General features: G+C 46.7%; 1 protein-coding gene across 1 annotated transcript in view; it reads right to left on the bottom strand.

The window, feature by feature from the left end:
* Positions 1–15871, bottom strand: part of PAXX (PAXX non-homologous end joining factor) — a 107699-nt gene that overhangs the window by 58127 nt on the left and 33701 nt on the right. Inside the window, exon 3 of the mRNA XM_030206984.1 lies at positions 15394–15443. Within this exon, the coding sequence (XP_030062844.1) occupies positions 15394–15443 (50 nt within the window). The remainder of the gene's footprint in view (positions 1–15393; positions 15444–15871) is intronic.

Genomic DNA, 15871 nt, shown 5'->3' with positions numbered 1-15871 from the left:
CCCACCCCCCGTCAACAATTCCTCTATAGTACACCTTAGCAACACCCTCGCCCAATCCCTGCCTGTACCGAAGAAAAAGAAGAGAGAATTAAAAAAAAAAAAAAAAAAAAAAAAAACTTCCCAATCTCCCTTCTCCCACTCCCCATTCCGTCTGTCCTCTACCCACCTTTCACTTCCCATTAACTTAAACTAAGTCCTCGTTAGAGAACAGGTCATGCCTCCACCCCCTTCTCTCACCCCGCAACATCCCACAAAATACAAAATAGTATATATTCAGCTCTGCAATTTACCTTTCTCTTAGAGCAATTAAATTGAATACTACGCTTTACCCAGTCTATTCCAAACCATCAAACTGAACCTTAAATTTTTTATTGTCCAATACTGCTTGATCTTCCACGTTCTCTTCATCTTCCCCAACTGACGGATGGCCATGCTCTTCTGCTGGACTCGCTGCTTTTCACAAATCCTGCCAACTACTGGGTCCTGCCAAGTCTCTATTCTCCTCCGCTCTGATCTCCATACGATTGGCAAACTGCAAAGCCTCCGCTGGGCAGTTGAAAAAGTGAGGCTTGCCCTCATACTGGATCCTCAGTCTGGCAGGAAACAAGAAAAGCGCGCCCGCTTCTCATATAGGTGCTTGCAAACCTCTGTGAATTGCCGGCGCTGAGCTGCTACTGCTGCCGAAAAGTCTTGAAAGCACAGAACATTAAAGGTTTCATATTGCACCTTTCCTCTCATCTGCCATGCTTGTAAGATTTCTTGCTTGTGAGTGTAATTAAACACTTTGCAAATAACAACTGTCGGTCTTTCCTTGCCTTGTCTGGCCAGACCTAGCCGGTGTGCGCGCTCAGTCTTTAGACAGTTTTCCAGCTGTTGCAGATTTAGCACTTTAGGCAACCACTTTTCCAAAAACTGCCTTAAATCCACATCTCTCAAAGACTCCGGCAAGCCAACTAGCCTTAGGTTATGCCTTTGCAATCTATTTTCTAGATCCTCGACTTTCGATTCTAAACTTGCCAACTTTTTCTGCATGTCTCGCTGTTGAGCCTCCTGCTGCACACACTGATCCTTCACATCTGACAATCGTTGCTGGAACCCCAACATATCCGTTCTCAACCCTTCCAACTTGCCATCCATCTGCTCTATTTGGTCTGAGATTCTTTGCAGTTTTTTATCTACCGACGCTTCCAGCAAAGTTGAGACTTCTGCTGCTATCTCAGCCGCCCAGGCTGAGCTCAACGATTATCCCGAGGTACCAGCATCCGCCATCTTGCCATCTCCCACGTGGCTCCGCATCCCTTCTTTTCGGTTTGCTTTTGTAGTCATGCTGGCCCTTTTTCCGAGCGCGCTGATCAAATTTGCACTGCTGGGGTATTCCTACTGCTCATACCATACGTTTTGGGCGTCCGCGCTTGATTTTGATGTTACCCAAGGAGCCGCGGAGCTCTAACGTGCAGTGTCCTTCCCTTAGCCTAGCATCACATGACCTCTCAAGTATATATTTCACTTAAAAGAGAAGTCATAACTGTCTCTGTACTGTGCCCTTTCCTAAAACCTGATTGTCTCGGGTGTAGTATATTTTTTGTTTCTATACAAGATTGTAACTTAGTAAACACAACAGTTTCTAATATTTTAGATAAAAATTTAGACACCGGACGGTAATTACCTGGGGAGTATGTTTCTAATGAGGGTTTTTTTTAAACTAGGCTTTACCAAGGTCTCTTTAAGAGCTTTTGGAACTATCCCCTCTATTAGACTTCTTTTTATAATTAAGTATAAGTGAGTTTGTAGTTCTAACGATGAACTTTTTAGCCAATTTGATGGTATCAGATCTAACGGACTGTAAGGTGAGATATGCAACATTAATTTTTGAAAAGATATTAAAGATGGAATCTCGAATTGGTGCCATGCTCTTGATAAAAGATGAAGTGGGCATCTCGTCTGCATTTATAGCCTTAACAAACAGATCTTATCAATTTTGGAAATGAAAAATTTCGCTAATGTTTCCGATTCTATATATAATTTCTCTGTACTTGTACCTGGCTTTGTTGTTAGATGTTTCATGAGGAATAACTGTTTAGATGAATTTGAAGCCTCCTGTATTTGCCGTTAGTAAGTTTGCTCTTCCCATGCGACCATTTTGGAGTGAGGGGAGTACTTACCGCCAGCCACTGAAGTGGCTGTAAGGGCTCCCATGCTAACCCATCAGTAAGAAGGCAGTGCGTGATGCTGCCCGATTACTAGCAAAGCAGCAGAAGAGAGGGTCCAAAAGTACACAAATCCAAGCAACAAAACAAAGCACAAAAGGGCCTCCAAGGTAGGAACAATGGTACAAACTTTAATAGAAGAGACTCGACGCGGGCCATGTTTCGGTACAACAGGCCTGCTTCTGGGGTCAGAGATTAATATCCTGGATAGACAGCAATTGTCTCAAAGGCATCCTTTGAAGACTTTCTACTGTGAGTAGTCCAAAGTACTTCTCAAAATGACAGCTGATTACAGCGATATTAATCTCTGACCCCTGAGGCAGGTGCCTGTTGCGCTGAAACACGGCCTGTATCGGGTCTCTGCTACTAAAGTTTGTACCATTGTTCCTAGCTTGAAGGCCCTTTTGTGCTTTGTTTTGTTGCTGCTCAATTACTGCCAGGTAATCCCAGCGGAAATGTTTTCAATATTTCCATCAGTGCCAGAAATGGGGCATGCTGCAGTGGAACAACCAGGCCGGCGGTAGTTCTGGCTTGCCACACAGCAAGCCTTTAGTAAAAGGGCACTTTAATTTGTAATTTAAGAATATGAGACTTTATGGTTAGAGAAGAATCTAATATAACCCCCACATTTTTTTATTTCAAAAACAAATGAAATATTCACATCATCCATAGAAACTTTTTGAGGTAAGTCTAGAAAGAAAATAATACTTGAGTTTTAGCTATGTTTAAAAAAAGTCTGGCTTAAGCCACGAATTAACAGATCTTAAACATAGGTTTTAAAAATTCAATAGAATCATTCACTAGTTCCATCAGATTTGAGAAAGAATGGTATATCAGCTTATGTTCAAAATTGAAGGCCTAAGCAAGATAATAATTTACAAGGACAAAAGATAAATGTTAAATAATAATGCAGAAAGAAAGCCTCACGAGACTGCCGCTTGAAGTCTCAGCAGCCATCTTAAACAAGCGGTGGAAGGATCATCAGCAGCGGGCAGGAAAGTGTGGGGTTCTTTCCTGCCCTGAAGCAAGTCACTACACCACCAGGGTGATGTGAGGTATGTGTGGGGAGGGCTGGAGGAGAGGTGGATGGGATGGAGGGAGTTGAAGACAGGGTAGTCTCTGTTTCCCCTTCCGTGGGAACCCCGCAGGAGCCGGGTCCATCTCCGTGGGATCCCTGTGGACTTTGGTCCATCACCACAGGATCCCCATGGTCCTGAAGGAGATCCCGCAGAATCCGCGGGAATCCCACTATCCCTATTCCTGTGCAGCTATTTCAAAAGAACGTCCAAGTCAGAATTGGGACATCCTGCTCATATCGTCCAAAAAAGAAATCCATCTCACAGCCATTTTCAAACAGAAAAAAAACATCAAAAGTTTTCTAAATACTTGAGAACATCCAAAATGAACAGCCATTTTCCAAAATAGAACCTCCAAATTATGAACACCAAAAACCAGGGACAAGGACCTCTGCTGGCTCCATCTGTACAAAAATGACTACACACATGTCCCTGAAGAGCACAGTGACAGCCCAGTGGCCAGTGCAGTCGACCCCAATCCAGGGCATCCAAGTGAACACTCCACTGCAACTGTTATATGGTGAGCCCTCCAGAGAGAGGGAAACACTCATGCTCCCGAATATGATTCACCTCAGTAACCTTGAGGCTTGCAGGTGTCTTTAGCACCCAGGCACAGCAGGCACCACCCCCCCCCCCCCCCCCCCGCATCCGAAAGGCTGACAATCCAAAGGTTAAAAAAAAAAAGGAGAGTTGGAAGTGGAACCTGAATCCGCCCCCCAACCACCAGGCTACCCTTCAGACCAACTTGCTGCTGTGTTCAGAATGTCCACAATACCTGATTATTGTCAGGGAGCCTAGTTTCCCTTTCCAAAGTCACTCTAGGGGTGAGGTAGGGGGACAGTAATCACCGAGAGATTCATGAGGGGTCATGCCTTAATCCCTCCAGTGGTCAGCTACTCAATCAGAGCACCTTTTTATACCCTGGACATGATTGAAACAGGTCTAACCTTCTTTTCTGACCTGGATGTTTCTTCCTGTTCAACTACTGGAGCTAGTACATACATAAGTACATAGGCACCGCCATACTGGGAAAAGACCAAGGGTCCATCAAGCCCAGCATCCTGTCTCCGATAGTGGCCAATCCAGGCTTCAAGAACCCAGCAAAACCCTCCTCAAAAAAACAAAAAACAACCTTAATTCTTAATGTTCAGTGGACCTTTCCCTCAGGAATCTGTCCAAACCCCCTTTAAATTCCGTAAGGCCAGCTGCTGTCACTACATTTTCTGGCAACGAGTTCCAGAGTCTAACTACACGCTGAGTTCTCCTATTTGTTTTAAATCTACCATATTCTAGCTTCATCTTGTGTCCCCTGGTTTTGTTGTTGTTGTTTGAAAGTGTAAACAAACGCTTCACATCTGTCCTCTCTATTCCGCTCATTATCTTGTAGACTTCTATCATATCACCCCTCAGCCGCCTTTTCTCCAAGCTGCAGAGCCTTAACCTTCTCAGCCTTTCCTCACAGGGAAATCGTTTCATTCCCTTTATCATTTTCATTGCCCTTCTGTGCACCTTCTCTAATTCCTTTATATCTTTTTTGAGATGCGGCTACCAGAACTGGACACAATATTCTAGGTGCGGTCACACCATGGCGCGATACAACGGCATTATAACGTCCTCGTGTTTGTTTTCCATCCCTTTCCTAATAATACTCATTCTGTGCACTTTCTTAGCCGCCGCAGCAGCACACTGAGCAGAAGTTTTTAATGTCTTATCAACGATGACTCCCAGATCCCTTTCTAGGTCTGTGACTCCTAACGCGGAACCTTGCATGATATAGCTGTAATTCGGGTTCCTTTTACCCACATGCATCACTTTGCACTTGTCAACATTGAACTTCATCTGCCACTTGCACGCCCAATCTCCCAGTCTCGCGAGGTCCTCCTGTAATCTTTCACACTTCTCCTGCGATTTGACAACCTTGAATAGTTTTGTGTCATCTGCGAATTTAATTACCTAATTACTCCCATCTCTAAGTCATTTATAAATATGTTAAAAAGCAGCGGTCCCAGCACAGACCCCTATGGGACCCCACTAACTACCCTTCTCCACTGAGAATACTGACCATTCAGTCCTACTCTCTGCTTCCTATCTTTCAACCAGTTTTTAATCCATAGTAATACCCTACCTCCAATCCCATGACTCTCCAGATTCCTCTGCAATCTTTCATGAGGCACTTTGTCAAACGCCTTTTGAAAATCCAGATACACAATATCCACATGTTTGTTCACCCCCTCAAAAAAATGCAGTAGATTGGTGAGGCAAGACCTCCCTTCACTAAATCCATGCTGACTTTGTCTCATCAGCCCATGGTTTTGTATGTGCTCTATAATTTTATTCTTAATAATAGCCTCTACCATTTTGCCTGGTACCGACATCAGACTCACCAGTCTATAATTTCCCAGATCTCCTCTGGAACCCTTTTTAAAAATCTGCGGAACATTGGCTACCCTCCAGTCTTCCGGTACCACACCTGATTTTAGGGATAGATTGCATATTACTAACAGTAGCTCCACAAGTTCATTCTTCAGTTCTATTAATACTCTGGGATGAATACCATCCGGTCCTGGTGATTTACTACTCTTCAGTTTGCAGAACTGACCCATTACATCCTCCAAGTTTACAGTGAATTCGTTTAGTTTCTCCAACTCGCCTGCTTCAAATACCCTTTCCGGCACCCCTCCCAAATCCTCCTCGGTGAAGACCGAAGCAAAGAATTCATTTAATTTCTCCGCTACGGCTTTGTCTTCCCTGATTGCCCCTTTAACACCACTTTTGTCCAGCGGCCCAACCGATTCTTTAGCCGGCTTCCTGCTTTTATGTATCTAAAAACATTTTTACTATGTATTTTCACTTCTAACACTAACTTTTTTTCAAAGTCCTTTTTAGCCCTCCTTATCTCCACTTTGCATTTTGCTTGGCATTCCTTATGTTTTATCTTATTATTTTCAGTTGGTTCTCTTCTCCATTTTCTGAAGAATTGTTTTTTGGCTTTAATGGCTTCCTTTACCTTACTGCTTAGCCATGCTGGCTGACATTTGGTCTTTTTTCCTCTTTTTCTAATACGCGGAATATATTTGTCCTGTACCTCTAGGACGGTGTTTTTGAACAGCATCCACACCCGATGCAAATTTTTTTACCCTGCGAGCTGCTCCTTTTAGTCTTTTTTTCACCATTTTTCTCATTTTATCGTAATCACCTTTTCTAAAAAGTTAAACGCTAGTGTATTTGATTTCCTAAGTTCACTTCCTTCAATGCCAATTTCAAAATTGATCATATTGTGATCACTGTTATCAAGCAGCCCTTGCACTGTTACCCCCCGCACTAGATCATGAGCTCCACTAAGGACTAAGTCTAGTATTTTTCCTTCTCTTGTTGGCTCCTGAACCAGCTGTTCCATGAAGCTGTCCTAAATTTGGACCTTCCCTAGTCCAGCCCTAAACATGACCACAAGATGCCCCCTTGCTATTTGGTTGAACTGCAGTGTAGACCGTCTAAATTCTGCCTTTCGAAAATCAAGGTTTGGACGTTTTTTGCAGATAGATGTCTTTTGGGGCATTCCGAGTTGTCCATCTGCTTTGAAAATAATCGCTACAGACATCAATGTATCAATAGAAAAATCTTAAAACAGATGCATACTTGCCCTCCACACAGAATATAGAACCACCCTTAGCATTAAGAAACAGATTTATTTATTTATTGCATTTGTATCCCACATTTTCCCACCTATTTGCAGGCTCATTGTGGCTTGCAGAGTTTTGTTATGACAGTCATTCCAGGATATCAGATACAATTGGTAGTGTACAAAGATTAAGTAGGGGAAGAGAGAAGCAAAGTGTTTGGCAGGTTAGTATAGAAGGTGGACTTTCATAACTGGGTGGGTTGGTGAGGTAGTTTTGTAAGGCCATGGGTTCTCTTTGTAGGCCTTGTTGAAGAGATGTGTCTTCAGTGATTTGCGAAAGATAGTTATTTCGTCAATAGTTTTCAAGACTTTAGGTAATGCATTCCACAATTGCGTGCTCATATAAGAGAAGGTAGTGGCATGTGTCAACTTGTATTTTACTCCTTTACAGCTGATTGAGAAATTTGTGGGATGATCTTATGGCGTTTCTGGGAGGCAGGTCCACGACGTTTAGCACGTAGATTGGGGTGTTTGCGTGAATAATTTTGTGTACAATCATGCAGATCTTGAACGCAATACGTTCCTTGAGTGGGAGCCAGTGCAGTTTCTCTCTTAGGGGTTTTGCACTTTCATATTTAGTTTTTCCAAATATGAGTCTGGCGGCAGTATTCTGGGCTGTTTGGAGTTTTTTTAATAGTCTGTTCTTTGCAGCCAGCGTACAGTGCGTTGCAGTAGTCCAGATGACTTATTACCATTGACTGTACCAGGGTACGGAAGATGTATCTCGGGAAGAAAGGTTTTACTCTTTTGAGTTTCCACATGGAGTGTAACATCTGTTTCGTCGTATTCTTCACGTGGGCATCGAGTGTGAGGTATCAGTCAATGGTAACTCCAAGAATTTTCAGATTTTGTGAGACGGGAAGAGAACAGTATGGTGTGGTTATGGTGGAGTAATTGTTTGTGTTATGTTGTGATGTGAGTACAAGACATTGTGTTTTTTTTCTGTGTTGAATTTTAGCTGGAATGCATCTGCCCAGGAGTGCATGATTTGGAGGCTTTGGTTGATCTCGTTGGGGATTTCGTTTAGATCATGTTTGAACGGCATGTAAATCGTGACATCGTCTGCATATATGTAGGGGTTAAGGTTTTGATTGGCTAGAAGTTTAGCGCAAGGTATCATCATTAGGTGAGAGTTTAATGAAACTTTTTCCTTTAATACACCAAACAGAGACCTGACGCGGGGCTGTGTTTTGGCAGTAAGAACTGCCTGCCTCAGGGGTCAAAGATATTGCTGCTGAATACACTGGAAATCAATGGAGCCCAAAAGGAAATATATTCAATACAAGGATTATTATTATTATTTTATTATTTGTTGCATTTGTATCCCACCTTATCCCACCTCTTTGCAGGCTCAAAGTTATCTGCAGCAGGGTCCATAGGAATAAAATGGGCCCTGCTGCAGATAACTCGAGCTAAGCTTTAGTAAAAGACCACCTAAGGTATTTCTTTAGCCTTAGCAATCAAACTTACTGCACATAAATGGAGAAAATACTATATTAAATATGAATGTGTTGGAATACAGGATATCATACACATACATATAAGAGAAATCACAGCCAAGAAGCTGGAAATCTCTGGATCAATATATTACTAACTGCTAGACTTGTAATGAAATGTACCAACCTTATAACTGAATATCCAGATGGGAACCTCTAATTTGTTTTAGGTTTGGTTCTTCGTTCCTTTCATCAAATTTAAAATTAAAACATAAACAGTGTCTCAATGGTCACAGGATAGACTGACCCTTCAAAGATAGCCCAAATTTATTTTAGAAAAAAAAACAAAAAAACATTCTCCACTTCCTGCTCTCTCTTACCGCAGTCCTCTCAACTGAATGAACTGCTTCAGTGTTATATCTTAGGAACAAACATTCATAAAGAGTAAAGGATTTGATATATCACCTTTCTGTAGTACAGCCAAAGTGGTTTACATCCTATATAATAATTTGCACCTCCGTCTGGCTGCCTCTGGTCCCGCCGTTCTGCAAACAAGAAATGAGGGCGGGACCAGAGGAACAGCTATAACAGAAGCGAAAGCAAAGGCAGTGTGAAGCGGCGTCCTTGCTGGACTTCACTGTTGCCAGCGGAGCAGGAGGTAAAACGTTTTAAACAACAGCTGGCACTTACGAAGGGCTGGGGCACCCGCACACGTCCTCCTTGCACTCAGAAGCCACAGAGACAGAGTGAAGAAGGCGCAGAAATCGGAGGGAGGGTGGCACGGAACTCGGACGGGAGTGGGGCCGTCGGACTGGAGTAGGGAGGGGGAGGAAGGGGTCGGGTAGATTGTGAGCTCTTTGAGCAAGGACTGTCTTTTCATATATGGTGTACAGCGCTGCGTATGCCTTGTAGCGCTGTAGAAGTGATAAGTAGGAGTCCTGGAACTCGGAGGAGAGGGAGGGGTGCGGAACTCGGAGGGGGGGGCCCTGGAACCTTGCTAGCGCCCGTTTCCTTTCTGTTGGAAACGGACCTCTTTTACTAGTATATTATATGTTGCTAGAAATACAGTCATGTCTCCGGGTGAACATGGGAAAATTAGGTTCTTACCGTGATAATTTCCTTTCCTTTAGTCATAGCAGATGCAGCCATTACAGATGGGTTGTGTCCATCAACCAGCAGAGGGAGATAGAGAGCACACTTTTTTCAGTGCCTCATACCAGCTTGCTCCACTGCCTCTCTTCAGTATTTGAAGCTTCCAAAGCAGTATGGCAAACCGCAATGGGAATAACATGAGCTTTCCTCACAGCGAACGATGGCCCTACAACAAAGGGCATTAACTCAGAATGGAGGGAATGAAACATCCTCCCGGAGGGCATAAACTCATCCTCCACTGAGACATAACTGGAGGGAATAAACTCATCCTCCCGGAGGGAATAAACTCATCCTCCAAAACATGAAACTGGAGGGAATTAAGTCATCCTCCTTTAATTGAACAAGAATCCTGAAGACTGTTTTCCGACTTTCTCCCAAGGACGGAATCTCCAGGAAACACGAACAGAACCTAAAACAGATTTACAGCAGATAGCATCAGACAGGGAGGGATCATGGCTGCATCTGCTATGACTAAAGGAAAGAAAATTATCATGGTAAGAACCTAATTTTCCCTTCCTTGTCATCAAGCAGATGCAGCCATTACAGATGGGATGTATCAAAGCAATCCCTAGATAGGGTGGGAACAAGCCACACCACGTGCCAGCACTTGCGCTCCAAAATGTGCGTCCCTCCTGACAGCCACATCCAGCCTGTAATGTCGGGCAAAACAGAGCTTAGAAGCCCATGTTGCTGCACTACAAATCTCTTGGAGAGAGAGTGCTCCAGTTTCAGCCCAAGAAGAGGAAATTCCTCTAGTGGAATGCGCCTTAAAGGCATCAGGCGGAGGCCGGCAAGCAAATATGCTGAAAAGATAGATTCTTTAAGCCAGTGGGCAATAGTGGCTTTAGACGCTGGAGACCCTCTGCGAGGACCTGATAGCAAAACAAACAGATGATCAGAGGTCCTGAAAGAGTTAGTAACCCGCAGATACTGCAGCAGAGTCCTGCGCACGTCCAACAGGTGCAACTGCCCAAAAGATTCTGGAAACTCCTCCTCGACAAAGGAGGGCAAGAAAATAGGTTGGTTTAGGTGAAACGCTGAAACCACCTTAGGCAAGAAGGAAGGCACGGTCCGAACCGTGACCCCGGACTCTGAAAACTGCAGAAAAAGGGTCTCTACAGGATAGTGCCTGGAGCTTTGACACCCGTCTCGCCGAAGTAATGGCCACTAACAAGACGGCCTTCAGTGTCAAATCTCTCTCTGAAGCATGCCGAAGCGGTTCAAAGGGAGCACCCTGAAGGGCCTTCAGCACTAGCCCCAGGTTCCAAGCTGGACAAGGTGCACGCAAGGGAGGACGGAGCCGAAGCACCCCTCTAAGAAACCGTGCCACATCCAGATGAGCAGCTAAAGACACGCCTTCAACCTTGCCACGCAGGGAGGCCAACGCTGCCACTTGCACCCACAGGGAATTATAGGCCAAGCCATTTTGTATACCATCCTGCAAAAAGTCCAGAATTGATGAGACAGGAGCCCGCAGGGGTGTTATCTCTCTGGAAGCACCCAGACTTCAAACTGGCGCCAAATCCTGGCATAAGCCACGGAAGTGAAACGCTTGCGGGCTTGCAGGAGAGTGGTAATTACTTTATTGGAATAGCCTCTGCCTCTCAATTGCACCCTCTCAATCGCCAGGCCATAAGAGCAAATCGGCCGGCGTCCTCCATGGTCACCGGACCTCCGACAGATGCTCGTAGAGGATACCCTTCAGTTACCTCTACGAGCATCTGTCAGAGGTCCGCATACCAAGGCCTCCTGGGCCAATCCGGGGCGAAGAGAACCACTTCTCCTGGATGCAGCCGAATCCGCAGGAGCACTCGCCCTATCAAGGACCACAGAGGGAACCCATAAAGTAGGCCCGGAGGCCAGGGTTGAGCCAAGGCATCCAACCCCGCCGCGCGAGGATCTCTCCGTCTGCTGAAGCAGCACGGGACTTTGGCATTGGTGCTTGTCGCCATTAGATCCATCACGGGCTTGCCCCACTTGGCACATATCTGCAGAAACACTTCGTCTGCAAGTTCCCACGCCGCTGGATCGATCTGATGCCTGCTTAGATAATCGGCTTGCACGTTGCTCTGACCTGCAATGTGAGCTGCCGACAGAAACTGTAGATGCAGCTCGGCCCAGTAGCAAATTTGTTCGGCCTGCGCGGCTAGAGCTCTGCACGGAGTGCCGCCTTGACGATTTATGTAGGCCACTGCTGTCGTGTTGTCCGACATCACTCTGACAGCCAATCCTTCCAGGGTCACTCGAAAGGCCAGAAGCGCCTGAAACACCGCTTTCAACTCTAGGCGGTTGATGGACCACTCCGACTCCTCGGGTGTCCATAGACCCTGGGCATGCTTCCCCTTGCAATGTGCGCCCCAGCCTTTCAGACTGGCATCTGTCACCACTAGGCACCAATCGGGGAGCGCCAGTGGCATTCCTCGCCGCAGCCTGCTGTCTGAGAGCCACCATGCTGAGTCGGGCCGCAGGGAGCCAAGAGAGTCTGCATTGGTAATCCTGAGATACTGGAGACCATCTTTGGAGTAGAGCATACTGTAGAGGTCTCAGGTGCGCTCTCGCCCAGGGCACCAGTTCCATGGTGGCCGTCATCGATCCAAGCAGCTGGACAATGTCCCAAGCTCGCGGGCGGGGCATCCTCAGGAGCAGACGGACCTGATTCTGAAGCTTGCACCGCCTTTGCTCGGGTAGGTACACATACCCCGAGGCTGTGTCGAACCTGGCCCCCAAATATTCTAGAGACTGTGAGGGGGTCAGATGACTTTTGGCCAAATTGACGACCCAGCCCAGAGATTGAAGTACTGAGACCACTCTGGCTGTTACATGCGGACTCTCTGCAGCAGAGTTTGCTCGAATGAGCCAGTCGTCCAGGTACGGGTGAACCCAAATACCCTCTCGCCTTAAAAAGGCAGCTACTACCACTATAACCTTCGAAAAGGTGCGGGGAGCTGTGGCGAGGCCAAAAGGCAAGGCCCGGAACTGGAAATGCTTTCCCATCACCGCAAACCTCAGAAACTTCTGGTGCGGGGGCCAAATTGGAATGTGGAAGTAAGCTTCTTTCAGGTCCAGAGACGTGAGAAACTCTCCCGGCTGTACCGCCGCAATGACGGAGCGCAGGGTTTCCATGTGAAAATGCCGCACTCTCAGGGACTTGTTTAATTCTTTTAAGTCCAGAATAGGGTGAAAAGACCCTCCTTTTCACGGCACCACAAAGTAGATGGAGTAGCGGCCGCAGCCGTGTTCGGCGGGAGGTACCGGGGACACGGCCCCTATCTGAATCAGACCTTGTAAAGTCTCCTCTACCGCCGCCCGTTTGGCGGCAGAACCACATCGGGACTCCACAAACACGTCTCTTACAGGGGCGTCGAATTCTATTCTGTAACCGTCTCTGATCAGGTCCAAGACCCACTGATCTGAGGAAATGTTGGCCCACTCCTCGGCAAAGAGGGAAAGACGTCTTCCGATGACAGGACTCGAGGAGAGGGCCAGCGCACCATCATTGAGAGGGTCGCCCCTGAACTCCAGGCCTTGAGCCAGTGGCTGTGGAACGTTTGTCCGAGCGAAAGGAGTTCCTCTGCTGAAAACGGGCACGAGAAGTGAACCCAGCAGAACGCCCCGGGCGGTACCTTCGAGCTTCACGGAAGAGAGGTCTGTAAGAGGAGTGGACCGCCGCACCCTTAGAGGAAGACCGAGGCCTATCTTCGGGCAAGCGCTGGGGTTTAGCCTCACCCAGGCCCTTCACAATTTTCTCCAACTCCTCACCAAACAGGAGAAGGCCTTGAAAGGGCAACTTCACCAACCTTTGCTTAGTGGCCATGTCCACCGCCCAATGCCGTAGCCAAAGAAGACGGTGAGCCGCCACTGCTACTGCCATGTGTTTAGCCAAAGCTCTGACAATATCATAAAGGGCGTCAGCAAGAAAGGACAAGGCCGACTCCATCCGCGGAGCCACATCTGAAAAGGGCTCCGCTCCATCACCAGGCTGTTCCACTGCCTGTTGCAACCAAGCCATGCAGGCTCTAGCAGCATAACAACTGCATGCAGACGCCCAAATAATGAGACCTGCAATTTCAAATGACCGTTTAAGTGCTGATTCCAGTCTACGGTCTTGAATATCATTCAGGGCAACACCTCCTTCAACAGGGAGGGTAGTTCTCTGTCACAGCTGTGACTAGGGCATCCACTTTAGGCATAGCAAAGTGAGCCATATGCTCCTCACTCAGAGGGTATAATTGCCCTATAGCCCTGGAAACTTTCAAAGGTCCCTCAGGGTCAGCCCATTGAGCTGAAATAAGCTCTTGGATGGAGTCATGCAAAGGAAAGACTCGAGCAGGCTTTTTGGTACTAGCCATCCTAGAATTCACAGAGGAGGCTGTGCCACTGGCAGGGTCCTCAATAGAGAGAGCCTGCAGGGCATCAGAAATAAGCGCTGGCAGCTTATCACGGTGGAAAATCCTCACCGCGGAGGGATCGTCCAGATCCTGAGTCACTTCTGCACCAGATTCTGGCTCCTCAGACCATGAAGGCCTGCCACAGTCCTCCGAATCCTCGCAGCCCGACCACGGGGGGGAGGGGAAAATGGAGGTGCAGCACTCTCTGAAGGGGAATGAGCCCTTCCGCGCTTCATATTCTGCCAATTATCAGGGAATAACGCCTCAGAGGGCATACCCAGGCTAGAATCCACCGGGGGGGCATTAGAAGAGGCCCATGCCGGGCTTTGTGGGAGAGCTCTTTTAAGCATGTATGCTTTATGCATTAATAAGACAAAATCAGGGGAGAAAAACTCACCCTGGGCACCCGGATCTCTGCCGGGGCTAGTAGCTCCCATATCAGCCTCACTCCGAGGCCTCCCCCCGGGCTCAGGACTCTCCATCTCAGCGGAGGTCGCGCCATGTGGTAAATTCAAAATGGCGCCCGCTGCCAGCTCAGAGCGCGAAGAATCATCGCTCGCCATGCTCGGGCCGGCTCTAACGTCTGTACAGCACGATTTACAGAGCCCCGCTGCTGATCTGCGCTTGCCACACTTGGAACAGCGTTTACTGTCTCCGCAGCCATCGCCGAAAACGGCGGTAAAATTCAAAATGGCGGTTCACGCCAAAATCGCCCCGATCGCGGGCCCACCCCGTAGTCAGAAAACACTCTTACCTCACTGGACCGAGTATCACAGCTCCGGTCCCACAGAAAAAGGCAAGAAAAAAAACCTCTGTTCCTTTTTTTTTTTTTAACGCTGTGAGGAAAGCAGAGGTAAATAGAACTCCGGAGGCTCAGGTGAGTGGGAAAGGCAGGGAAAGGGCGAACCTATGTGCCTTTAAAGTGAAGCTGCTATAGCCTCCAACACCCCTGCTAACAACTGGCAAAAGCACAGGAGCAACCTCCAGGCAGATTTTAGATGGAGCTCGAAGTAGCTGCAGCCACTCTGCTAGGGGAGATAGAGAATACTGAAGAGAGGCAGTGGAGCAAGCTGGTATGAGGCACTGAAAAAAGTGTGCTCTCTATCTCCCTCAACTGGTTGATGGACACAACCCATCTGTAATGGCTGCATCTGCTTGATGACAAGGAAACAAAGAGTGGGCAAAGAGTGCAAATATTTTTTGATGGGGATGGGGAGGAGGGAGAATAGTTCTGTCTGCATGGAGCCTTCAGCATGTTCTCCATTAGGTTTACAGGATAACATTATTGTTAGTACAGGGGCACTTTTGTCTGATGGAGAGAGAAACATTTTGAGTAATATGTTCCAGAAATGAATTAGTTACCAGAGAAAATGACATATACACTGGAATAAAAGCTTGAAATGGGCAAGTTTGGGCACAGGCTGAAGGGAAATAAGTCTGCTGCAAAAAACTTACCTGATCTTTTCACTGTAACTCTCTGTAGAGCTCACCCCACTCCTGCGTTTCTAGAAGAGACACAACCAAAGTATTCCTTAAAGAGCAAACTTGAATATCACATGGGAGAGGACAATTTTCAAACTGTCTGCATTAGGATAAAGACTGCATCTCATTTTTTCCAGAAGGCTTTGCACCAAACCTCCAAGCCAAAGTACACACATAGAGGTGCAGTCACTTGCACCTGCTTTGTCTTGGGGTAGCTTTCTGCTGGAAAAGATACAAAGATTTGAAAAATATCATCTATACATGTACTTTCCCTCCCCAAACATGCCCCCGAGAATGCTTCCTGTTGATGCGGTTACAATGATCCACATTGTGGAAAGTGACCAAAAGTGTTTAGCCTCAGAGATGGCAGTTTTCAGTCAGTTGATTAATATGGATGAAACGCTTGCATGCATTGTAAGTGGCTACAAATGATGTCCTCAATATGTTTTAT

Source organism: Microcaecilia unicolor, chromosome 6, assembly GCF_901765095.1.
Source record: "Microcaecilia unicolor chromosome 6, aMicUni1.1, whole genome shotgun sequence".
Lineage (NCBI taxonomy): Eukaryota > Metazoa > Chordata > Amphibia > Gymnophiona > Siphonopidae > Microcaecilia > Microcaecilia unicolor.
Note: the sequence above shows the minus strand (reverse complement) of the source record. Positions and strands in the feature narration are given on the sequence as shown.